The sequence below is a fragment of the Dendrobates tinctorius genome, unplaced genomic scaffold (assembly GCF_039654945.1).
Source record: "Dendrobates tinctorius isolate UK_male_01 unplaced genomic scaffold, ASM3965494v1 ptg000202l, whole genome shotgun sequence".
NCBI classification, from domain to species: domain Eukaryota; kingdom Metazoa; phylum Chordata; class Amphibia; order Anura; family Dendrobatidae; genus Dendrobates; species Dendrobates tinctorius.
This window is the reverse complement of record NW_027361869.1, coordinates 3,018,276-3,044,832: the sequence shown is the minus strand read 5'-3', so window position 1 is coordinate 3,044,832 and position 26,557 is coordinate 3,018,276. Positions and strand designations below refer to the sequence as shown.

The 26,557-nt window shown below is 47.8% G+C and overlaps 3 protein-coding genes and 1 pseudogene across 3 annotated transcripts; 2 read left to right on the top strand and 2 right to left on the bottom strand.

Annotated features, from left to right (window-relative positions):
* Positions 1–14,145: 14,145 nt before the first annotated feature.
* Positions 14,146–14,879, bottom strand: LOC141057096 (histone H1.5-like). Its single transcript, XM_073553632.1, has one exon. The coding sequence runs from the start codon at positions 14,807–14,809 to the stop codon at positions 14,195–14,197; it is 615 nt and encodes a 204-aa protein (XP_073409733.1). The 5' UTR covers positions 14,810–14,879; the 3' UTR covers positions 14,146–14,194.
* A 5,287-nt stretch (positions 14,880–20,166) lies between these two features.
* LOC141057095 (histone H4-like) lies at positions 20,167–21,629 on the top strand. The gene has a single exon (XM_073553631.1). It carries the CDS (start codon positions 21,284–21,286, stop codon positions 21,593–21,595), a length of 312 nt encoding a protein of 103 aa, XP_073409732.1. The 5' UTR covers positions 20,167–21,283; the 3' UTR covers positions 21,596–21,629.
* A 1,739-nt stretch (positions 21,630–23,368) lies between these two features.
* On the bottom strand, positions 23,369–23,980 carry LOC141057092 (histone H2A type 1-like; annotated as a pseudogene).
* Positions 23,981–24,155: 175 nt separating this feature from the next.
* On the top strand, positions 24,156–26,412 carry LOC141057093 (histone H2B 1.1). The gene has a single exon (XM_073553630.1). The coding sequence runs from the start codon at positions 24,260–24,262 to the stop codon at positions 24,638–24,640; it is 381 nt and encodes a 126-aa protein (XP_073409731.1). The 5' UTR covers positions 24,156–24,259; the 3' UTR covers positions 24,641–26,412.
* The last annotated feature ends 145 nt before the right edge of the window (positions 26,413–26,557 follow it).

Below are 26,557 nucleotides of genomic sequence, written 5' to 3'. Positions count from 1 at the left end.
AGCCTGTCACATAGCGCTCAGATATTCATTGGGCCTCACACAATCCAAAAGTGTCCAGTGTCCAAAAGTGTGTGCAGAGATTCAAAATCTCCCTTATCCTCTAGTCACTTAGGTCACAGCTGTGCCATCGAGCCTGTCACATAGCGCTCAGATATTCATTGGGCCTCACACAATCCAAAAATGTCCAGTGTCCAAAAGTGTGTGCAGAGATTCAAAATCTCCCTTATCCTCTAGTCACTTTTGTCACAGCTGTGCCATCGAGCCTGTCACATAGCGCTCAGATATTCATTGGGCCTCACACAATCCAAAAGTGTCCAGTGTCCAAAAGTGTGTGCAGAGATTCAACATCTCCCTTATCCTCTAGTCACTTAGGTCACAGCTGTGCCATCGAGCCTGTCACATAGCGCTCAGATATCAGTGGGCCTCACACAATCCAAAAGTGTCCAGTGTCCAAAAGTGTGTGCAGAGATTCAAAATCTCACTTATCCTCTAGTCACTTAGGTCACAGCTGTGCCATCGAGCCTGTCACATAGCGCTCAGATATCAGTGGGCCTCACACAATCCAAAAGTGTCCAGTGTCCAAAAGTGTGTGCAGAGATTCAAAATCTCCCTTATCCTCTAGTCACTTAGGTCACAGCTGTGCCATCGAGCCTGTCACATAGCGCTCAGATATCAGTGGGCCTCACACAATCCAAAAGTGTCCAGTGTCCAAAAGTGTGTGCAGAGATTCAAAATCTCACTTATCCTCTAGTCACTTAGGTCACAGCTGTGCCATCGAGCCTGTCACATAGCGCTCAGATATCAGTGGGCCTCACACAATCCAAAAGTGTCCAGTGTCCAAAAGTGTGTGAAGAGATTCAAAATCTCCCTTATCCTCTAGTCACTTAGGTCACAGCTGTGCCATCGAGCCTGTCACATGGCGCTGAGATATCAGTGGGCCTCACACAATCCAAAAGTGTCCAGTGTCCAAAAGTGTGTGCAGAGATTCAAAATCTCCCTTATCCTCTAGTCACTTAGGTCACAGCTGTGCCATCGAGCCTGTCACATAGCGCTCAGATATCAGTGGGCCTCACACAATCCAAAAGTGTCCAGTGTCCAAAAGTGTGTGCAGAGATTCAAAATCTCACTTATCCTCTAGTCACTTAGGTCACAGCTGTGCCATCGAGCCTGTCACATAGCGCTCAGATATCAGTGGGCCTCACACAATCCAAAAGTGTCCAGTGTCCAAAAGTGTGTGCAGAGATTCAAAATCTCCCTTATCCTCTAGTCACTTTTGTCACAGCTGTGCCATCGAGCCTGTCACATAGCACTCAGATATTCATTGGGCCTCACACAATCCAAAAGTGTCCAGTGTCCAAAAGTGTGTGCAGAGATTCAAAATCTCCCTTATCCTCTAGTCACTTAGGTCACAGCTGTGCCATCGAGCCTGTCACATAGCGCTCAGATATCAGTGGGCCTCACACAATCCAAAAGTGTCCAGTGTCCAAAAGTGTGTGCAGAGATTCAAAATCTCACTTATCCTCTAGTCACTTAGGTCACAGCTGTGCCATCGAGCCTGTCACATAGCGCTCAGATATCAGTGGGCCTCACACAATCCAAAAGTGTCCAGTGTCCAAAAGTGTGTGCAGAGATTCAAAATCTCACTTATCCTCTAGTCACTTAGGTCACAGCTGTGCCATCGAGCCTGTCACATAGCGCTCAGATATCAGTGGGCCTCACACAATGCAAAAGTGTCCAGTGTCCAAAAGTGTGTGCAGAGATTCAAAATCTCACTTATCCTCTAGTCACTTAGGTCACAGCTGTGCCATCGAGCCTGTCACATAGCGCTCAGATATCAGTGGGCCTCACACAATCCAAAAGTGTCCAGTGTCCAAAAGTGTGTGCAGAGATTCAAAATCTCCCTTATCCTCTAGTCACTTAGGTCACAGCTGTGCCATCGAGCCTGTCACATAGCGATCAGATATCAGTGGGCCTCACACAATCCAAAAGTGTCCAGTGTCCAAAAGTGTGTGCAGAGATTCAAAATCTCCCTTATCCTCTAGTCACTTTTGTCACAGCTGTGCCATCGAGCCTGTCACATAGCGCTCAGATATTCATTGGGCCTCACACAATCCAAAAGTGTCCAGTGTCCAAAAGTGTGTGCAGAGATTCAAAATCTCCCTTATCCTCTAGTCACTTAGGTCACAGCTGTGCCATCGAGCCTGTCACATAGCGCTCAGATATCAGTGGGCCTCACACAATCCAAAAGTGTCCAGTGTCCAAAAGTGTGTGCAGAGATTCAAAATCTCACTTATCCTCTAGTCACTTAGGTCACAGCTGTGCCATCGAGCCCGTCACATAGCGCTCAGATATCAGTGGGCCTCACACAATCCAAAAGTGTCCAGTGTCCAAAAGTGTGTGCAGAGATTCAAAATCTCCCTTATCCTCTAGTCACTTAGGTCACAGCTGTGCCATCGAGCCTGTCACATAGCGCTCAGATATCAGTGGGCCTCACACAATCCAAAAGTGTCCAGTGTCCAAAAGTGTGTGCAGAGATTCAAAATCTCCCTTATCCTCTAGTCACTATTGTCACAGCTGTGCCATCAAGCCTGTCACATAGCGCTCAGATATTCATTGGGCCTCACACATTCCAAAAGTGTCCAGTGTCCAAAAGTGTGTGCAGAGATTCAAAATCTCCCTTATCCTCTAGTCACTTTTGTCACAGCTGTGCCATCGAGCCTGTCACATAGCGCTCAGATATTCATTGGGCCTCACACAATCCAAAAGTGTCCAGTGTCCAAAAGTGTGTGCAGAGATTCAAAATCTCCCTTATCCTCTAGTCACTTAGGTCACAGCTGTGCCATTGAGCCTGTCACATAGCGCTCAGATATCAGTGGGCCTCACACAATCCAAAAGTGTCCAGTGTCCAAAAGTGTGTGCAGAGATTCAAAATCTCACTTATCCTCTAGTCACTTAGGTCACAGCTGTGCCATCGAGCCTGTCACATAGCACTCAGATATCAGTGGGCCTCACACAATCCAAAAGTGTCCAGTGTCCAAAAGTGTGTGCAGAGATTCAAAATCTCCCTTATCCTCTAGTCACTTAGGTCACAGCTGTGCCATCGAGCCTGTCACATAGCGCTCAGATATCAGTGGGCCTCACACAATCCAAAAGTGTCCAGTGTCCAAAAGTGTGTGCAGAGATTCAAAATCTCCCTTATCCTCTAGTCACTTTTGTCATAGCTGTGCCATCGAGCCTGTCACATAGCGCTCAGATATTCATTGGGCCTCACACAATCCAAAAGTGTCCAGTGTCCAAAAGTGTGTGCAGAGATTCAAAATCTCCCTTATCCTCTAGTCACTTAGGTCACAGCTGTGCCATCGAGCCTGTCACATAGCGCTCAGATATCAGTGGGCCTCACACAATCCAAAAGTGTCCAGTGTCCAAAAGTGTGTGCAGAGATTCAAAATCTCACTTATCCTCTAGTCACTTAGGTCACAGCTGTGCCATCGAGCCTGTCACATAGCGCTCAGATATCAGTGGGCCTCACACAATCCAAAAGTGTCCAGTGTCCAAAAGTGTGTGCAGAGATTCAAAATCTCCCTTATCCTCTAGTCACTTAGGTCACAGCTGTGCCATCGAGCCTGTCACATAGCGCTCAGATATCAGTGGGCCTCACACAATCCAAAAGTGTCCAGTGTCCAAAAGTGTGTGCAGAGATTCAAAATCTCACTTATCCTCTAGTCACTTAGGTCACAGCTGTGCCATCGAGCCTGTCACATAGCACTCAGATATCAGTGGGCCTCACACAATCCAAAAGTGTCCAGTGTCCAAAAGTGTGTGCAGAGATTCAAAATCTCCCTTATCCTCTAGTCACTTTTGTCACAGCTGTGCCATCGAGCCTGTCACATAGCGCTCAGATATTCATTGGGCCTCACACAATCCAAAAGTGTCCAGTGTCCAAAAGTGTGTGCAGAGATTCAAAATCTCCCTTATCCTCTAGTCACTTTTGTCACAGCTGTGCCATCGAGCCTGTCACATAGCGCTCAGATATCAGTGGGCCTCACACAATCCAAAAGTGTCCAGTGTCCAAAAGTGTGTGCAGAGATTTAAAATCTCACTTATCCTCTAGTCACTTAGGTCACAGCTGTGCCATCGAGCCTGTCACATAGCGCTCAGATATCAGTGGGCCTCACACAATCCAAAAGTGTCCAGTGTCCAAAAGTGTGTGCAGAAATTCAAAATCTCCCCTGTCCTATAGACACCTTGTACCTTGTTTTACATACTATATAGTTTGTTGGATTTTGTCTACATTTCTACCAAAAATGAGGAAGGCTGGTAGAAGAGGCCGTGGAATTGGGCGGGGGTTGGCAGCTGGTAATGATGGTGTTGGTGGTGGATCTGATGGTAGTGGCAAGAGCAAAATAGGACCGAATGCAGGAGGTGTTGAGCCTGCGTCATCGTCTGGCTACATAAGGCCTCGAACGCTTAGTTTTCTAGGAGTTGGCAAACCGCTTTTAAAGCCAGAGCATCAGGAAAAAGTTTTGTCTTACATTGCTGACTCAGCCTCCGGCTCTATCGCCTCCTCTTCTTCAGTTGTAAAAAGTAAAAGCACTGAGTCGTCATTGGAGGCTCATGTTCATGAACCACACCTTTCCTTGTGTCCTTCACCCCAACCAAGATTGAAGGATGATGCAGGCCATACTACTGATTTCTCCATGGAGCTGTTTTCACATACCATGCCTGGATTATCAAGTAAAATGGTGAATTACCCAGGCCAAGATGAATCTGACATGGAGTGCACTGATGCACAGCCGCTGATGGATGATTCTGCTGGTACATTCACTCAGAGCACTACATTGTCCTCGCAGTGTACAGAGCCAGATTCTGACCCTGATGAGACTCAGGTGCCCCTTCCCGCACACTATACCACCATACACGGTGACACAGAGGAAGGTGCACATGACATAGAAGAGGAGGTGATGGATGACCCAGTTGTTGACCCAGATTGGCATCCATTGGGGGAAGAGGGTGCTGCTTCCAATAGCTCAGATGAGGAGCATCCACAGCAGACATCGACATCGCAACAGCTGTTATCTGGCAGGCCCGGAGCACTCCAAAGACAGGTTCCAAACATCAAAAGAGTTGCTGGACAGCTTGTCCAGAGGGTCAAAAGATCACAGCGTGCTAGGCCGCAAAATGTCTGCCAAAGTAGGAAGAGTGCAGTGTGGCACTTTTTTGAACAAAATCCTCATGATCAGGCCAAGGTTATCTGTAAGAAGTGCGCAAAGACCTTTAGCCGAGGGAAAAATCTGAAAAATTTGAATACCAGTTGCATGCTTAGACATTTAACCAGCATGCACTTGCAAGCGTGGACATAACACCAAACCTCAAGTGCCACATGTGCAACTGATCACAATGAAGGTAGTCAGCAACGCTACATTGTTTCCCCCACTGTAAGCCCACCGGTTAGCACAGCAGCAAATGTTGAGGTGTCGTTGCAAGGCCACAGCAGTCAGGGAATCCCACTGTTATATCAACGAAAGACTGATTCTAGGCCATCAGAAAGAACACCAACTCCATCACCATCATCAACCCTCTCTCAGTCCGCCCTGTCCACCGCTACTTCCACCATATGCAGCTCTCAAGTCCAGCTCACCCTCCCAGACACTATGAGTAGGTCAAGAAAGTACTCACTCTCTCATCCGCGTACACTGGGTTTGAACGCCCACATTGCCAAACTAATCTCGTTTGAGATGATGCCCTTTCGGTTGGTGGAAAGCACAGCTTTCCGCGAACTCATGGCCTATGCAGTACCACGCTATGACCTACCCAGTCGCCACTTCTTCTCTCGCAAAGCCATCCCAGCCCTCCACCATCATGTGAAAGACCGCATTGTCCATGCACTCAAGCAGTCAGTGAGCGGAAAGGTGCACCTCACAACTGATGCATGGTCCAGTCGGCATGGCCAGGGCCGTTACGTGTCCATCACTGCGCACTGGGTTAATGTGGTGGATGCAGGGTCCACAGGGGACAGCGGTGGTGGGACAGTGCTGCCTAGCCCACGGTATAGGAAACAGTTGGCTGTAGGCGTTCCACCCTCCTCCTCCAGAAGCGAAAGCTCGTCCACAGAGCGCAGTCGTACGAGCACTCCATCTGCAGCTGCCACTGTTGCACACGATGTGTCCCCCTATCGAGCAGCTAGTGGAAAGCGTCAGCAGGCTGTGTTGCAGATGATGTGTTTGGGCGACAGACATACCGCCGAGGTGCTGGCCGAGTACTTTCAGCGACGAACTGAGTCATGGCTGGGCAGTGTACATCTTGAGGCAGGCAAGGTAGTTAGTGATAACGGCCGTAATTTTGTGGCAGCCATAGCCCTTTCAAAACTCAGCCACATACCTTGCTTGGCTCACACCTTGAACCTGGTGGTGCAGTGCTTCCTCAAAAATTATCCGGAGTTAACAGCCCTGCTCCAGAAGGTGCGAAGACTGTGCGCGCACATCCGCCGGTCGCCTGTACACTCCGTTCGTATGCAGAAGCTGCAGCGATTGCTCCACCTTCCCAACCACCGCCTCATTATCGACATTGCAACAAGGTGGAACTCCACCCTGCACATGGTGGAGCGGCTGTGCGAGCAGAGGCAGGCCATAATGCATTTGTGGGAGGATACACGGCCAGGCACTTTGAGCTTTGAGAACAGACATGGAGTTGACAGGTGTGCAGTGGTCGAAGCTGAAAGACCTCTGTAAAGTCCTTCAGTGTTTTGAGGAATGCACACGGCTGGTAAGCGCAGACGACGCCATCCTAAGCATGAGCATCCCACTTATGCGTCTGCTCATGCAAACTTTGACGCACCTTAAGGAGCAGGCGTCTGCAGCCAATGTTGACGAGGAGGGAATCCTTGATGACATTCAGCCATTGTCTGCTCAGGGACCTCTCCTGGACGAGGTGGAGGAAGAAGAGGAGGAGGAGGATGATGATGGGGATGATTACTTAGGGGAGGAGGATGCATCTCGTGGGGCAAGTGAAAATGTTGGCGTGGCAAGGTCTGGTACAGGGTTTGTGCGTGACTGGAGGGATGTGGATTTGCCAGAAAGTGCTCCTCCAACCAGCACTCGCAGTGCATCATTGACACCGGGAACATTGGCCCACATGTCAGATTATGCCTTGCGGATCCTAAAAAGGGACCCCCGCATTGCCAAAATGATGAACGATGACGACTACTGGTTGGCCAGCATCCTGGATCCACGCTATAAAGGCAAATTACAAAACATCATGCCACAGGAGAACCTTGACCTAATATTGGCTAATAAACAGGCAACTCTGGTAAATCGGTTGCTTGAGGCATTCCCAGCACACAGCAGCGGTGATGGTTCTCACACTAGCCGTACGGGCCGGGGGCAGCTTGGCAGAGGTGTTCGTGGTGCACACAGCAGAAGTGGCGTTGGAGACAGGGTTTCATGACAATGTTGTGGCCTGATTTTTCAAGTACTGCTCACACAACTGGTAATACAGCATCGATGGAAAGTGACAGGAGACAGCAGTTGTCAACTATGGTTACAAACTACTTTTCCTCCCATATCGATGTTCTCCCACACAGGTCATTCCCCTTTGACTATTGGGCCGCTAAACTGGACACCTGGCCTGAATTGGCCCAATATGCCTTACAGGAGCTCGCTTGCCCAGCTGCAAGTGTGCTATCGGAAAGAGTCTTCAGTGCAGCTGGATCAATCCTGACAGAAAAAAGGACCCGTCTGTCAACCCAAAATATGAACCATGCATGGGTTTCCAAGGATTTTGTCCCACCTTCCCCTGATGACACATAGGGTGACAGAAAAATGGCTTGCTTTGGTCCACCTCTTCCTGGGACTTCACCTATTTCGCCTTTTGCATCAGCTGAATGTCCAACATCAACATATGCCACTTTCTAAAACTCCCTAACTGTGCTGCCTCCCCCCCATGGCCGGGGTCACCACCTAGCGCACGACACCGTGCGAGTGCCGTTGCCCTGGACAGGTGGGTAGGCCGACTCTTGGGCGCGGGCACTGGCACAGGGTCCCTCATAGTGCAATCAAGTGTCTCTGACGGTGGTGGTGCACACCCGCCGTCAGACACACCGCTGTACTATGAGGGGCCCAGTGCCAGTACCGACGCCCACGAGTGGGCCCCCCTTGCTTGGGCAGGGCCCCAGCATTTGCAATCTTTACCTCTCCCTGCTCCTCCGCTGTGTAATCTGGGCCGTCAAATCCATACTGTGCCTGACACCGTCTGAGCCTGCCTCCTGATGTATAGACATATATTTTGAATGTGTACGCTATCCATACATGTTATCCGGGGATACGGTACCCTTTCTAACCTTTGTGCAATCACGTGCAATCCATACTGGGCCTAACACCGTCTGAGCCTGCCTCCTGAGACATATATTTTGAATGTGTACGCTATCCATACATGTTATCCGGGGATACGGTACCCTTTCTAACCTTTGTGCAATCACGTGCAATCCATACTGGGCCTAACACCGTCTGAGCCTGCCTCCTGAGACATATATTTTGAATGTGTACGCTATCCATACATGTTATCCGGGGAAACGGTACCCTTTCTAACCTTTGTGCAATCACGTGCAATCCATACTGGGCCTAACACCGTCTGAGCCTTCCTCCTGAGACATATATTTTGAATGTGTACGCTATCCATACATGTTATCTGGGGATACGGTACCCTTTCTAACCTTTGTGCAATCACGTGCAATCCATACTGGGCCTAACACCGTCTGAGCCTGCCTCCTGAGACATATATTTTGAATGTGTACGCTATCCATACATGTTATCTGGGGATACGGTACCCTTTCTAACCTTTGTGCAATCACGTCAATCCATACTGGGCCTAACACCGTCTGAGCCTGCCTCCTGAGACATATATTTTGAATGTGTACGCTATCCATACATGTTATCTGGGGATACGGTACCCTTTCTAACCTTTGTGCAATCACGTGCAATCCATACTGGGCCTAACACCGTCTGAGCCTGCCTCCTGAGACATATATTTGGAATGTGTACGCTATCCATACATGTTATCTGGGGATACGGTACCCTTTCTAACCTTTGTGCAATCACGTGCAATCCATACTTGGCCTAACACCGTCTGAGCCTGCCTCCTGATGTATAGACATATATTTTGAATGTGTACGCTATCCATACATGTTATCCAGGGATACGGTACCCTTTCTAACCTTTGTGCAATCACGTGCAATCCATACTGGGCCTAACACCGTCTGAGCCTGCCTCCTGAGACATATATTTTGAATGTGTACGCTATCCATACATGTTATCCGGGGATACGGTACCCTTTCTAACCTTTGTGCAATCACGTGCAATCCATACTGGGCCTAACACCGTCTGAGCCTGCCTCCTGAGACATATATTTTGAATGTGTACGCTATCCACACATGTTATCTGGGGATACGGTACCCTTTCTAACCTTTGTGCAATCACGTGCAATCCATACTGGGCCTAACACCGTCTGAGCCTGCCTCCTGAGACATATATTTTGAATGTGTACGCTATCCATACATGTTATCTGGGGATACGGTACCCTTTCTAACCTTTGTGCAATCACGTGCAATCCATACTTGGCCTAACACCGTCTGAGCCTGCCTCCTGATGTATAGACATATATTTTGAATGTGTACGCTATCCATACATGTTATCCAGGGATACGGTACCCTTTCTAACCTTTGTGCAATCACGTGCAATCCATACTGGGCCTAACACCGTCTGAGCCTGCCTCCTGAGACATATATTTTGAATGTGTACGCTATCCATACATGTTATCCGGGGAAACGGTACCCTTTCTAACCTTTGTGCAATCACGTGCAATCCATACTGGGCCTAACACCGTCTGAGCCTGCCTCCTGATGTATAGACATATATTTTGAATGTGTACGCTATCCATACATGTTATCTGGGGATACGGTACCCTTTCTAACCTTTGTGCAATCACGTGCAATCCATACTGGGCCTAACACCGTCTGAGCCTGCCTCCTGAGACATATATTTTGAATGTGTACGCTATCCATACATGTTATCCGGGGAAACGGTACCCTTTCTAACCTTTGTGCAATCACGTGCAATCCATACTGGGCCTAACACCGTCTGAGCCTGCCTCCTGATGTATAGACATATATTTTGAATGTGTACGCTATCCATACATGTTATCCGGGGAAACGGTACCCTTTCTAACCTTTGTGCAATCACGCGCAATCCATACTGGGCCTAACACCGTCTGAGCCTGCCTCCTGAGACATATATTTTGAATGTGTACGCTATCCATACATGTTATCTGGGGATACGGTACCCTTTCTCACCTTTGTGCAATCACGTGTAATCCATACTGGGCGTGAGAACGGCTGGCGAGCTGTCAAGCAAGCTACAGCACCTGTGGTTTGCACACGTAAATTTTTCATTTTTTCAGGAATGACGGTTAGGCCTAATTCCGGAACTGCAGTTGACCTGCACTTACTGGGAAATCATTGTTCGCGGGTAATAATTGTAATCAGTGATCCCCATCACTAACGTTGTTCAGTGGGTTATCTGCACCTGTAAGCGACAAATGCTGGCCTTTTCAGTGTAGCGCACATGCAGCCACGGACATGTAAGGGCATGACACACCAGTTATTGGCCAATCTCATGTGCCAGAGGCTCACGTGTCCCTCTAGTAAGCCGGACTCGGACCGCGGGGCATGACGGAGTCTCGTTCGTTAACGGAATTAAGCTTGCAATGTGTGCATCTGTTCTGTAGCTGGCATGTTTGAGGTTCCCAGGTGGAGTCGAATTTAACCGTAGGCTCCACTCCTGGTGGTGCCCTTCTGGACATTCCTTTAAGGTTCAGCTTTGCAACCATACTGCCCACGTAAAACAAACACTTTGCCTTCATGAACGCTGTTTGGAGGGTCATGACTCGTGGGAATAACGCCGCCCAATCAGTTAACCTGCTAGAGAGATCGTTCGTTGCTCCCAAGCATGACATCACACTCCCTAGGAGGAAGGTAATGCCACTGTGGCGATCGTACTCCTGGGGGCGACACAAGTGCACTGATGCCCAGCCACTGCTCGATGAATCTGCTGGTACATTGACCCAGACCACTACATTCCCCTCGCATGCTACATGGCCTGAATCTGACCCTGATGAAACTCAGGTTACCCTTCCCATACACAGTTCCATCTTACACGGTGACAAAGAGGAAGCTGCAGATGAAAGTGCAGGTTCGGCCCACCCGCCGTCAGACACACCACCGTACTATCAGGGGCCCTGTGCCAGTGCTGTCGCCAACGAGTGGGCCCCCCCTGCTTGCTCAGGATCACAGCACTTGCAAGGTTGAAATACTGTGCAGTGAGATGGAAGATGGGGACGACGAGGAGTCCAGACTAGTACATGGATTCCATAGCGAGGAGACTTATTTCATTGTTTTCAATGTTGGGACAGCAATTTTTGGGGAGCACTATACTCTGGAGAATGATAGATGGGGCCCACCATACACTGGAACATTCCAAAGGTGGACATCAGACACTGGAGCAGCATTTACAGGGCCCATTATACACTAGAGCATTAGAAATGGGGCCCATTATGTTTGGAGCATTATTTGGGCCCATAAGACAGTGGAGCTTCATCCATGGGGACCAACATATACTGTAGCATTATGTGGAGCTCATCATATACTGTTTCAAACATTATATGAGACCAATGATTCTGTATGGAGAAATAGATGGGCCTCGTCATGAGATGTAAAAAGTGAAGTATTTTTCATTGTACTATACCGCTATTTCTCTGCCGTATCGGAGCATGATGAGTTGTGGTATGTGTTAAAGGGGCGCTCTTTCGCCCAGGGCACATGAAAACCTGCAGCCAGCCCTCCCCCCCCACAACTTTAGCCAAATAACCCCCATTTTTCAGTGCGTAACTTGTATTATGAAGTTAATTAAGGTTGACAAGCTTAAGTAAGAAGAATTGATGCTTTTGGCATTCAAATGGGCACTGTAGGTGTGTTTCCTGTCCTCTCACTGCCGACTTTTATTCCCCATTGACTTACATTGGGTTTTGTGTTTCGGGACGACCCCGACTTTTCCCTATAATCGGACGATCTTGCTCGACCCGACTTTTGGAAAAGTCGGGTTTCACGAAACGAAACGCGACCCTAAAAAACCAAAAGTCGCTCAACTCTAGTGGGCACACGTGAGAGTCTCAGCAACTGTCTGAGCAGCAGTTAGCGCGGTATTCGCAGCTGAGTTGGCGCTCTCAATAGCCACCAACCTGCTCTCCAGCTGCCGAATTTAGCGCTGCAACTGCTGCACGTCTGTCTGCCATTGCCAGCCAGACCCTGGCGCTAGTGTAATGTTAGGGTCGGCGGAACGCACCAGATATAAATAATAGAAGGTGCGTTCGCCTCCCGGGGTCCACCATGCGGTAGATGGAAACACCGCTGCTGGACAATGGCAGATGCACCAGAAGGTGAAGTACTGTGCTCGGGTTAACGTCACCCGAACGCTAAGGCCTCTTTCACACTTCAGTTTTTTGCATCAGTTCATATCCGCGAAAAAGTCAGAGAAGCGGATCCGTTCTCAACTGATGTGAACGGATGGCACAGGATCCGTTTTCAGACGGATCCTGAAAATGAGGAAATAAAGGAACTGCTGGCCGGGAAGGAGAGAGGGAGAGGGAGAGGGAGAGAGAGAGAGATTTTTCTTGTTGGTTAAATGAGTGTCTGGAGGATCCACCAGAGAAAAAACGTTGCAAGCTCCGTTTTGAAATCTTTGAGGATGGTGACGGACAGCAACTTTTGGCGGATCCTCAAAAAAACGGATGCAACGGACAGCAATCCGTCACAATCCGCCATTAATGCAAGTCAATGGGGAAAAAAAACGGATCCTCAAAAGAAAATTGAGGATCCGTTTTTTTCAAAACCTGGCGGATTGTGACTGATTGTAAAAAACTGAAGTGTGAAAGAGGCCTAAGAGCGGCTCTGTTCAGACACAGAGTCACCTGGCAGTAATAAATATAAAGACGCTGGCCCTGTTAGCTTCACAGGAAGCTCAGCGGGTGGGGTTGCAGCCGCAACCGCCAAGGGACGCTGCTACCACAGCCCGTCAATAACTAAAGCCGCTGGACGATGGCGCCAGAAGACCGAGCACCTTCGGACGCTAGTGGGCAGTGCAGGAGGCACAGTGGAGTGTAGATTGCCACAATCTGGAGCTGACTAACCAACACTCTGACTTATTATGAAACCCCTTCCCTCTGATAATACGAATGGTGACAGTCACCAGTCCATGCATCCATCACCATTCACACACAGCATAATATGCTACACTAGCGCATGGCCGAGCCGCCATGTGGGCTTTTTATAACCATGCGCTTCCGGGACCTTCCAAAACCCTGGAAAGGACCAATCAGATCCGACGCAGGACCTGAGCATGTGACCCCTGCTCTCCAGTGAGAGGTCACCTTGCAGACATGCCCAGTAGTACGGCACAAGGACTTAGCCTCTGGAGCGGTTCCCTGCAGAACAGGTTGCGCTACCATTGCTGCACCAGAGGTGGCAGCAACATCCAGGCTGTCAGAGCAAGTCTAAGCAGCACGCCTGGCTCGGCTTGCTGTTATTGCTGAGCAACACCCGAAGCGGTCGGAGGATAATGGGAGACTGCTGGATGTCTGGCTCTGGATTCCCGCTGTGCAGTGTCAGGAATCTGATGCCTAACACTTATACAGCTCTGCAGAGATGAGGTGGTGGCACTGATAATACACCTCTGCAGGAAAGAGCTAGTGGCACTGATCATACAGCTCTGCAGGGATGAGGTGGTGGAAATGATCATATGGCTCTGCAGGGAGGAGGTAGTGGAAATGATCATACGGCTCTGCAGGGAGGAGGTAGTGGCACTGATCATACAGCTCTGCAGGGATGAGGTGGTGGAAATGATCATACAGCTTTGCGGGGACGAGGTGGTACTGATCATACTGCTCTGCAGGAATGAGATGTGGCACCGATCATACAGCTCTGTAGGGAAGATGTGGTGGTACTAATCATACAGCTCTGCAGGGAAGAGGTGATGGCACTGATCATATAACTCAGCAGGGAGGAGGTGGTGACACTGATCATACAGCTCTGCAGGGATGAGGTGGTGGCTCTGAAAAGAGCCTTTGTAGCATGTGGACAGAGCGGCTCCTCTTATTTCTTGGCCGCGGGCTTCTTGGCTTTAGCCGCCTTCTTGGCAGCTTTAGGTTTGGCCGCCTTTTTAGCCGGACTCTTCGTCACCTTCTTAGGCTTGGGAGCGGCTTTCGGCTTTTTCGGGCTCTTGGCCGCTTTCTTGGCAGCTGCGGGCTTCTTGGCCTTTTTCGGGCTCTTCTTGGCCGCGGTCGGAACCTTCTTGGGCTTCTTCGGAGATTTGGTGGCTTTCTTGGCAGCAGCGGGTTTCTTGGGCTTGGCTGCTGACTTCTTGGCCACTTTAGTCTCCTGCTTCTTGTTGAGTTTGAAGGACCCGGAGGCGCCGCTGCCCTTCACCTGGAGGAGGGTGCCCTTGGTGACCAGAGACCTGACGGCCAGCTTCAGGCGGCTGTTGTTCTTCTCTACATCGTACCCTCCGGCAGACAGCGCCTTCTTCAGGGCGGCCAGAGACACCCCACTGCGCTCCTTAGAGGCTGACACGGCTTTCACGATCAGCTCGGAGACGCCAGGACCGGAGGATTTCTTGCTGCTCTTGGCGGCGGATTTCTTTGGCTGCTTCTTGGACTTGGCAGCCGGTTCTGCGGGAGGGGGAGCGGCGGCTGGCGCGGTCTCTGCCATCCTGTGCTACGGAGCCAAAACACAAAAATCTCCCGATAGGAAAACACTAAGGCCGGAGCTGGAGGAGTCTGTTATATGTACAGGCTTACTGTGCACTGATTGGCTGCTGAGCTACACCGTCCTGAGCATCTATTGGCTGACACTGCATACATGCCCCGCCTCTTCCCAGCTGAGAACGAGTGAAGCTCCGCTCTCCCCTTGTGCTTCCCTGCCCGTAATAAAAGCCCTTTACCGGCTGACACCGGACAGCAGAGCGCGCTTCCTCCGCCGCTTCTTCTTCGCCATCTTCTCCACCGACCGTCTGTAGCTGTCACTAGCAGAGACGCCGGGGAAGAGCGGAGAGGAGGTCCCGGGATCATCGCCGTCGTCCTCCAGATCTGCACATCGCTGTGTATCCGGGAAGATACATCTGCTGGGGGAACTCGTTCCTCCTGTTCCCGGCTCCTGTCACCATCACAGGGATCTTTACTACAATGTCTATCGTACAGGACGCTGATTGTACGATGTGGGGACGACCTGGAGCTGCTGAGAGCCCAGAAGGGTAACACAGGCGATGGCTCCGCTGACTGCCGCCTCCCTGACCTGTGACCTCCCTGTACCCCGTATGTGCGGAGTATTCACAGCTCTGCAGGGATGAGTTGGCATAAGTGTGAGCAGCCTCATAAGTGTCACTGATAATAGAGGAGGGTGTACTGTATATAGGGCAGTGTGTATTGTATATAGGACAGTGTATACAGTATATAGAGCAGTGTGTACAGTATATAGAGCAGTGTACAGTATATAGAACAGAGTACAGTATATAGAGCAGTGTACAGTATATAGAGCAGTGTGTATTGTATATAGGACAGTGTATACAGTATATAGAGCAGTGTGTTCAGTAAATAGAGCAGTGTACGGTATATAGAGCAGTGTACAGTATATAGAACAGAGTACAGTATATAGAGCAGTGTACAGTATATAGAGCAGTGTGTACAGTATATAGAGCAGTGTGTACAGTATATAGAACAGAGTACAGTATATAGAACAGAGTACAGTATATAGAGCAGTGTACAGTATATAGAACAGAGTACAGTATATAGAGCAGTGTACAGTATATAGAGCAGTGTGTACAGTATATAGAGCAGTGTGTACAGTATATAGAGCAGTGTGTGCAGTATATAGAGCAGTGTACAGTATATAGAGCAGTGTACAGTATATAGAGCAGCATGTACAGTATATAGAGCAGTGTGTGCAGTATATACAGCCAAGTGTACGGTATATAGTGCAGTGTGTACAGTATATAGAACAGTGTACAGTATATAGAGCAGTGTGTTCAGTAAATAGAGCAGTGTACGGTATATAGAGCAGTGTACAGTATATAGAGCAGTGTGTACAGTATATAGAGCAGTGTACAGTATATAGAGCAGTGTACAGTATATAGAGCAGTGTACAGTATATAGAGCAGTGTGTACAGTATATAGAGCAGTGTACAGTATATAGAGCAGTGTACAGTATATAGAGCAGCGTGTACAGTATATAGAGCAGTGTGTACAGTATATAGAGCAGTGTACAGTATATAGAGCAGCATGTACAGTATATAGAGCAGTGTGTGCAGTATATACAGCCAAGTGTACGGTATATAGTGCAGTGTGTACAGTATATAGAACAGTGTACAGTATATAGAGCAGTGTGTACAGTATATAGAGCAGTGTGTACAGTATATAGAGCAGTGTACAGTATATAGTGCAGTGTACAGTATATAGTGCAGTGTACAGTATATAGTGCAGTGTACAGTATATAGAGCAGTGTGTGCAGTATATACAGCCAAGTGTACGGTATATAGTGCAGTGTGTACAGTATATAGAGCAGTGTACAGTATATAGAGCAGTGTACAGTATATAGAGCAGTGTGTACAGTATATAGAGCAGTGTGTACAGTATATAGAGCAGTGTGTGCAGTATATACAGCCATGTGTACAGTATATAGAGCAGTGTGTACAGTATATAGTGCAGTGTACAGTATATAGAGCAGTGTACAGTATATAGAGCAGTGTGTACAGTATATAGAGCAATGTGTACAGTATATAGCGCAGTGTGTGCAGTATATACAGCCAAGTGTACGGTATATAGTGCAGTATGTACAGTATATAGAACAGTGTACAGTATATAGTGCAGTGTACAGTATATAGAGCAGCATGTACAGTATATAGAGCAGTGTGTACAGTATATAGAGCAGTGTGTGCAGTATATACAGCCATGTGTACAGTATATAGAGCAGCGTGTACAGTATATAGAGCAGCATGTACAGTATATAGAGCAGTGTGTACAGTATATAGAGCAGTGTGTGCAGTATATACAGCCATGTGTACAGTATATAGTGCAGTGTGTACAGTATATAGTGCAGTGTACAGTATATAGTGCAGTGTATAGTATATAGAGCAGTGTGTACAGTATATAGAGCAATGTGTACAGTATATAGCGCAGTGTGTGCAGTATATACAGCCAAGTGTACGGTATATAGTGCAGTGTGTACAGTATATAGAACAGTGTACAGTATATAGTGCAGTGTACAGTATATAGAGCAGCATGTACAGTATATAGAGCAGCATGTACAGTATATAGAGCAGTGTATACAGTATATAGAGCAGTGTGTGCAGTATATACAGCCATGTGTACAGTATATAGAGCAGTGTGTACAGTATATAGAGCAGTGTACAGTATATAGAGCAGTGTGTGCAGTATATAGAGCAGTGTACAGTATATAGAGCAGTGTGTACAGTATATAGAGCAGTGTACGGTATATAGAGCAGTGTACGGTATATAGAGCAGTGTACAGTATATAGAGCTGTGTGCAATTAGAGAAGAAAATAGAGTAACGATAAACCACAAAATAATTTAGAAAAGATAAAAAAATAAATCTTTATTTTCACATATTTAAAAACATATCAGACATTTGTAGATACATATAAGAGGTAAATATAGAAGGAATAATCCCAGTGTAGCACAAGGTAATCATCCCTACATATAAGGTGACAGCAAACAAGAAAACCATATGCTGCAAATACAAATAGACATAATTCAAGCGCCAAAATGTACTGTGCAACTATCCAGAGACAATGGCTCTATACTTAGACCATAAACATAAAGGTGCTACATATAACATAGTGCCAAAGGAGTATAGGCAGCTTATGGATCAGAGGAATATATCAATCAATTCCGGGATCATACCCAGTATCCATAATGCTCATGCCACTTACCCATAAAGGGATAATAATGCAGGGGAGATACCGTGCTCAACCCCGACGCGCGTTTCGCCTTGGCTTTCTCAAGGGGAGGTGCCTATCTATACTCAAGCACCCATATAAAAATGCAGCGTTCCAGGTGTTGTTGATCAAAAGCGGTGCATGCCCGGTGAGGCCGCACGGTAACCGCGCGATGACCAGCTGCCATCAGTGAGCAGCACGCATGTGTGGTGAAAAAACACCACTAGACGTCATCAACATGTGCGCGACCCACAGTGTGATGACCGGAGCATCGCGACCTTTGATGGGCACACCGCGCATGCGCACAGGATCAGCACCATTTTCTCAGAGACTCACTGCGGGCAGCCATAATAATGATGTCTAACAAATCATCAGGCCGCTCACAGACACGTAGTGGAAGGGGAGAGGGTAACATAAATGATATTAGGGTATCAATCCATAATTTTTAAAACAAGGGGATCCGAAAAAAAACCCAGTATATAATTATGACAATATATGTCCGGTTTCATAAATAAAGTGAGGTACAATAATATGGCGCCATATTAGAAGGAACCAAATCTAAGTGAGCTCGCTAAAGTAATAATAGTGGTGCTGTACATAGATCATAAACAACTTCCACCATCATAAAGTACACTCTAAGCGGAAAAACATCTTAAATACATATACATATTGGGATTAAATCGACAATTTTAGCCATATATCCCAAAGTATATATTGGGGGGGGTCTCATATATTGTTGGTCTCAGTGTGCCCAGATATTAAAGAGAGATTTGTTCATTGATGTATTGTTATTTATAGTAATTTTATGGTGCTCTCTAGTATTACATATTATGGTATCTATTGTATTTTAAGTTTGATATTAAACAATATGTATCATTAATGCCATTTATATTTATGATCTGGGGCACCCCTTTTTTTAGATAGTATGTGCTCGATTGATTGATAATATTGATTAATATTGGTTATGACATGCTACCTTTATATTAGCACTGAATTTGTGCGTTATTATAGTTGTCATAGAATTGGGGCTATAAGTCTTGTTTATTGTATTTTGGGATATATGGATATAATTGTCGATTTAATCCCAATATGTATGTGTATTTAAGATGTTTTTCCCCTTAGAGTGTACTTTATGATGGTGGAAGTTGTTTATGATCTATGTACAGCACCACTTTTATTACTTTAGCGAGCTCACTTAGATTTGGTTCCTTCTAATATGGCGCCATATTATTGTACCTCACTTTATTTATGAGACCAAACATATATTGTCATAATTATATATTGGGGGGTTTTACGGATCCCCTTGTTTTAAAAATTATGGATTGATACCCTAATATCATTTATGTTACCCTCTCCCCTTCCACTACGTGTCTGTTAGCGGCCTGATGATTTGTTAGACACCATTATTATGGCTGTCCGCAGTGAGTCTCTGAGAAAATGGCGCTGATCCTGTGCGCATGCGCGGTGTGCCCGTCACTGGTCGCGATGCTCCGGTCATCACACTGTGGGTCGCGTGCATGTTGATGACATCTAGTGGTGTTTTTTCACCACATGCGTGCTGCTCACTGATGGCGGCGGGTCATCGCGCGGTTACCCTGCGGCCTCACCGGGCATTCGCCGCTTTTGATCAACAACACCTGGAATGCTGCATTTATATATGGGTGCTTGAGTATAGATAGGCACCTCCCCTTGAGAAAGCCAAGGCGAAACGCGCGTCGGGGTTGAGCGCGGTATCTCCCCTGCATTATTATCCCTTTATGGGTAAGTGGCATGAGCATTATGGATACTGGGTATGATCCCGGAATTGATTGATATATTCCTCTGATCCATAAGCTGCCTATACTCCTTTGGCACTATGTGATATATAGCACCTTTATGTTTATGGTCTAAGTATAGAGACATTGTCTCTGGATAGTTGCACAGTACATTTTGGTGCTTGGATTATCTCTATTTGTATTTGCAGCATATGGTTTTCTTGTTTGCGGTCACCTTATATGTAGGGATGATTACCTTGTGCTACACTGGGATTATTCCTTCTATATTTACCTATTATATGTATCTACAAATGTCTGATATGTTTTTAAATATGTGAAAATAAAGATTTATATTTTATCTTTTCTACATTATATTGTGGTTTATGGTTACTCTATTTTCTTCTCTAATTGCATGATATTGGGAGTACTCCACTATTATTCAACTAGTCCTCATTTTTGGTGGGGGAACTATTACTGTATTGTTGTTTAACTGGTTCCTGACCACGTCTGACAGTTATGAAGGTTTTGAACTTTTTTTTTAATATAGAGCAGTGTGTACAGTATATAGAGCAGTGTGTACAGTATATAGAGCAGTGTGTGCAGTATATAGAGCAGTGTGTGCAGTATATACAGCCAAGTGTACGGTATATAGAGCAGTGTGTACAGTATATAGAGCAGTGTGTGCAGTATATACAGCCAAGTGTACGGTATATAGAGCAGTGTGTACAGTGTATAGAGCAGTGTGTACAGTATATAGAGCAGTGTGTGCAGTATATACAGCCAAGTGTACAGTATATAGAGCAGTGTGTACAGTATATAGAGCAGTGTGTACAGTGTATAGAGCAGTATGTACAGTGTATACAGCCATGTGTACAGTATATAGAGCAGTGTGTACAGTATATAGAGCAGTGTGTACAGTATATAAAACAGTGTGTACAGTATATAAAACAGTGTGTACAGTATACAGTGTGGGATTGCACTTTTTTTTTTGCAATTTCACCACACTTGGAATCTTTTCCCATTTTCGAGTACACGACATGCTAAAACCAACGATGTCGTTCAAAAGTACAACTTTTCCCGCAAAAAATAAGCCCTCACATGGCCATATTTACGCAAAAATAAAAAAGTTATGGCTCTAGGAAGGGAGCGAAAAATCAAAAATCAAAAAAACCTCCGGTCATGAAGGAGTTAATCCACCATGATCTGGAATACTTGGGATACCTTCAGTCAGAAGGAAAGAAATTACCTATAGTAGGACCTGGAAAAGTAGCTGCAGAAACTGAACAATCAGCGGGAAATTCAAACTTCCCAACAGTTCTGTGTTCAGCCAATCAGCAGATGAAGAGAGGAGCTAATGTAGATTCTGTAAGCCCCGCCCTGGGGCGCGTCATCTCTGCAGTTCTCTCTCTGGTCCATCGCTACTGTATATAAAGGAGGAGTCCGTGCGCTTCCAGCATCAGTTTTTGCGCATTGTTGAAGATGTCTGGTCGCGGCAAAGGAGGGAAAGGTCTCGGGAAGGGCGGTGCCAAGCGGCACAGGAAGGTGCTCCGTGACAACATCCAGGGCATCACCAAGCCTGCCATCCGCCGCCTAGCTCGCAGAGGAGGCATCAAGCGCATCTCCGGCCTCATCTATGAAGAGACTCGCGGGGTCCTGAAAGTCTTCCTGGAGAACGTGATCCGTGACGCCGTCACCTACACCGAGCACGCCAAGAGGAAGACCGTCACCGCTATGGACGTGGTGTACGCGCTCAAGCGCCAGGGCCGCACTCTCTACGGCTTCGGAGGTTAATTGTATTCTCTTCTCTGTCCTGACAACCCAAAGGCTCTTTTCAGAGCCATCCACATCTTCTACCTGAGAGGCTACACCTGTCTGTGCTGGGATGTGACGTCTTCTGTTGGTGGTTTTGTTTTCTTGGTATAGTTTTCTCGTACTGTAGTTACAATTGGCGGCCGCCGCTCTCTACAGATTCTCTAGCGCCGATTCGCGGCTCCGGGTTCCCATCTTTTGGTTTAGTGCCTCTAGATTATCTCGGCTTCCCTGCTAAGGAGAAACTCATTTTGATAGAAGACCCGGGGTTCAGCAAGATTGGCTCCGGTCAATGGGTATAATTGAAGCCGCATTATCCAGGTACTGGGATGTGCCGCAGTGTGATCTGGAGTTAGGGTCTTTTACACAGTTTTGTGGAGCATACCCTAACCAGGAAAGATCAATCTGCTTTCCCACGCAGATCCCACTTTATCCCGAGTCCTGGAATCTCCTGGTGCCGTGTCTGCTTCCCTGTCTGTCTCTTATAAATCTAGGTTGATTTTCTGTGTAGAAACCTCCGGTCCTGCCGCTGGATAGATGGGCGCACTGTGTACCGGTTCTGTAGACTCCTATGTGATCGCCGCGTCGTGGCACTGAAGTCTCGGATGGATGGCGCCTCTGAAGTATAACCTTCACCAGAATAATAATGCCGGCCGCTCAGGAGAACGATCACCGTGTTAGGGGGCAGACAGGACCCTATATTATCGGTGAGGTAGAGCTGCCCCCACCGGTATACACAGCGATCGCCGCTACAAGCAGAGGAGCCGGCAATAATCCGACGGACAAAGAGTGAGCGGGAAATTCAAAATCACCAACGGATCTGTAATCAGCCAATGACCGAGAGGATATGCTTGACGGGTATATGGGCACGGGACTATGGGATGGAGGATATGTATGATGGGTATATAGGCACGGGACTATGGGATGGAGGATGGGTATATGGGCATGGGACTATGAGATGAAGGATGTATGATGGATATATGGGCACGGGCTTATGGGATGGAGGATATGTATGATGGGTATATAGGCACGGGACTATGGGATGGAGGATGGGTATATGGGCACGGGACTATGAGATGAAGGATGTATGATGGATATATGGGCACGGGCCTATGGGATGGAGGATATGTATGATGGGTATATGGGCACGGGCCTATGGGATGGAGGATAATTATAATTTGCTATAACTAACCAGTTAGTTACTATGCCCGGGCAGCGCCGGGCTCTTCAGCTAGTACCAGATACAAGTATATCCGCCTTCATTTAACCCCTTAGTGGCCGTGTATCTGCTGATCCCCACTACACACTTGCTTTACAGAAGCGGCGACTTCCCCACCCGAGACCCGGCAGCGCTCACATCAGGCTCCTGCCAGAACAGATCAGGCTTCATACTAAGACGTCCATCTGTGATCGGTGCAGCGCTGACCCCACAGGGAATCCGCCCAGAATAATCAGTGGGTGAGTGAGGAGCCTCCTGCATGTGTAGATGGAGGGAGAAGCCCAGGAGAGGGGGTTGGGTGTCACTGGCGGAACCAGCGTCAGAATCATCGGCAGATAGCTGGAAATTAGCCCTCAGTGAAGTAGGACTCTGTGCAGTGATCGGGACAGATAATGGTTCTCTCCCCATAGATCCAGTAAGCGGCTGCTCAGCGGTGCCAGGAGTGTAAACCATGCAGCGTAGAAGGCTGTGAGGTCATTGCTAGATCCCTCCTGTGTGTAATGTCAGTAACATGGAGACGGATCACTCATTTCTCGCCATGAATCTCTGCTCCGTGGTGACCGCAGTACAATGGAGCACGGATCGTGTATAGAATGACCTCTATATACCACCTGGTGCAGACACAAGTGTGCACCATCCACTGATCTCAGCGGTGTCGGCTCTTATGAGGAGGATGTGGGTGGCTCTTAGAAGAGCCTTTGGTTGTGTGGACAGATGTGGAGGAGCGGCGCTCACTTGCTCTTGCTCGCCTTGCTGCTCTCAGTCTTCTTTGGTAGCAACACGGCCTGGATGTTGGGCAGGAGGCCCCCTGGGCAATGGTCACCCCACCCAGCAGCCTGTTGAGCTCCTCGTCATTGCGCACCGCCAGCTGCAGGTGACGGGGGATGATGCGGGTCTTCTTGTTGTCCCGGGCAGCATTGCCGGCCAATTCTAGAATCTCAGCCGTCAGATACTCCAGCACAGCGGCCAGATACACCGGAGCGCCGGCGCCAACTCTCTCGGCATAATTGCCCTTGCGGAGAAGCCTGTGCACACGGCCGACTGGGAACTGGAGTCCTGCCCGGGATGAGCGTGTCTTGGCCTTAGCTCGGACTTTGCCTCCTTGTTTGCCACGTCCAGACATCGCGCAGATCTTCTTCTACTACTGCAGACAGTGAAGAAAAATTCTCCAAAGATGCAGGATCTGGCTCCGCATTCGCCTTTTATCAGCCGCTGCCCCGCCCTCCTACCGTCTCATTGGATGGATCTGAAGTCACTTGAAGCAGACTTGTGGAAAACCAATGAGACACCGCTGACAAATGTCACATGACTTTCTCACCCAGTAGTAGAGGAGCAGACAGCGGTGCGGCTATAAATACCGCTGCGCTGGAGCAGAAGGAACATTTTTCTCTCTGCTTCTTGTTGCGATTTCTGTCTGTGCTCTCACTATGCCTGATCCCGCCAAGTCTGCGCCGGCGCCCAAGAAGGGCTCCAAGAAAGCCGTCACTAAGACTCAGAAGAAGGACGGCAAGAAACGAAGGAAAAGCAGGAAGGAGAGCTATGCCATCTACGTGTACAAGGTGCTGAAGCAGGTCCACCCCGACACCGGCATCTCCTCCAAGGCCATGGGCATCATGAACTCCTTTGTCAACGACATCTTCGAGCGCATCGCAGGGGAAGCCTCCCGCCTGGCTCACTACAACAAGCGCTCCACCATCACCTCCCGGGAAATCCAGACCGCCGTGCGCCTGCTGCTGCCTGGAGAGTTGGCCAAGCACGCCGTGTCCGAGGGCACCAAGGCCGTCACCAAGTACACCAGCGCCAAGTGATCTGCTCAGTCTGCTGCTCCGCCATCACTCCCAAAGGCTCTTCTAAGAGCCACCACCCCGTCTCCATCAGAGCTATGGTTGCTCCTGTGTTCTCTCTCATCTCCCTGAGGTGTCTGCTCCACCGCCTGGGTCTCTGCGTCTAGTGATGGGAAATTGCAGGTGATGGAAGTAGAGGTGATTAATGCTAATGACGGAGATGGTGGGAAACATCAGTAATAATCTGGTTATTTCTCGGTGAGTTGCTCTGTTCAGGGATTTCTTATTTAACCGTTTGCTCCACAGGTCTCGATATTCTGGGGTCTCCTTCATTTGGTGAAACATGATTCGGTTTAGTTCATGATACACCATGATGACTAAAAACACCTTCTAAGCCGGGATGCTTTGAGCGTGAATTTCCTCCCCCACGCAGTACCAGACTCTCCGTGAGCTGACTAGCTTAACTCTTTCAACACTTAGTTCATGATTCTCGTGTTTTTCTCAAATAACAGGAGACATTTGTAGTCGGTGCAGTTTTATCTAGAGATTATGCTGGAGTCTTCACTGTAAAGGGAAGCGGTGACGACATTTTAGAAGCAGCGGGAAATTCAAACCCCCTAACCGTCCTGTGTTCAGCCAATCCGCAGAGGGAGGGGAGGAGCTAATGTTCCCAATGGTTGACACGTTTGCAGCTCCCGCTTTTTCTGTTCTTTGTCTCCATATAACGCGCGGTCCCAGGACGGAGCGATGTCGGGGAATCTGCAGGTGTTGAGAGGTCGCTGGTCGCTTACATCCCATACAGGAGTCTGCAGCTGTTCCTGGTTAGAGAATGAATCCGCGTTAGGCAGATGCTGTGATGCCCCGTGTGTCTGACCTGCAGGCGATCACATCTCCCTTTCTCGTCATAATCCGTATTGTGGAGACAATATATTGGCTAGAGATGTATCCTACAAGAGACATTTCAGGGGAGACCAATTCTGCTCTTCCAAGCAGATCCCACCTGCAGCTCCAGGCAGGAGGTCTGTGATGGGAAATGTGCGATCATGTAGAGAAGATTGCCGAGAGCTCAGTGCACAATACATTACACTGTGATGTCAGGATCCTCTAGGTCAGACATGTCATGACATCATCTCCCATCACATCCTCCTCACAGATGTTTTTTAAATAATTACTGCAGGATATGGGGCGATATTGGCGGCTGGGATCAGTCAGGATCACTGCTGAGCTCTGATTTTCAGCCTTTTCTGTCATTATGTTAATAATTGTTTTTCCTAATTAATTGTAGCTGACAGCAGGTCCCTACTCTGCAGCAATGTGAGCTATGATGTGGTGGAAAAAAGAATCATTGCCAGGGGAAGAAGAAAACACAAATATAAGGACAATAGTGTCATAATTGCCCGAAGTAATGATGACTCCTATCATAGCACAAATGTCCCTAATGCGGGAATATAAGACCTGAATAAAGGCAGAGAGGGCTTAGCCCTGGGGTTAATATAAATGTAATATTCTCTATGAAAACCGGAGATCCTGTGATTACTGAGGACTGAGCCTTATATCAGGCAGTGTATCTACCGGTGTGAGATCCCCTGGGCGGCTGCCTGTAATATCTGTGGTTACAGTCTGTTCTGTCCTGACATATACTGGGGCCGTGTCTGCTCCCCTCTATTTGTGCTGCCCATTTATCTATAGGCTGAATCTGGAATAATTCTCATCACAGGGGAAGAAGTGACATTATATTACAAGCTGGAAAGAAAAGGGAAACTGAACAATGAGCGGGAAATTCAAACTCTCCAACAGTTCTGTGCTCAGCCAAACAGCAGAGGAAGGGAGGAGCTCATGTGGACTCTGTAAGCCCCGCCCTGGGGCGCGTCATCTCTGCAGTTCTCTCTCTGGTCCGTCCCTCCTGCATATAAAGGAGGAATCAATGCGGATCAAGTCATC

What these genes read in the sequence shown, in the direction of transcription:
- LOC141057096 (XM_073553632.1), bottom strand. Translation starts at nt 14,809, where the DNA reads ATGGCAGAGACCGCGCCAGCCGCCGCTCCCCCTCCCGCAGAACCGGCT.
- LOC141057095 (XM_073553631.1), top strand. Translation starts at nt 21,284, where the DNA reads ATGTCTGGTCGCGGCAAAGGAGGGAAAGGTCTCGGGAAGGGCGGTGCC.
- LOC141057093 (XM_073553630.1), top strand. Translation starts at nt 24,260, where the DNA reads ATGCCTGATCCCGCCAAGTCTGCGCCGGCGCCCAAGAAGGGCTCCAAG.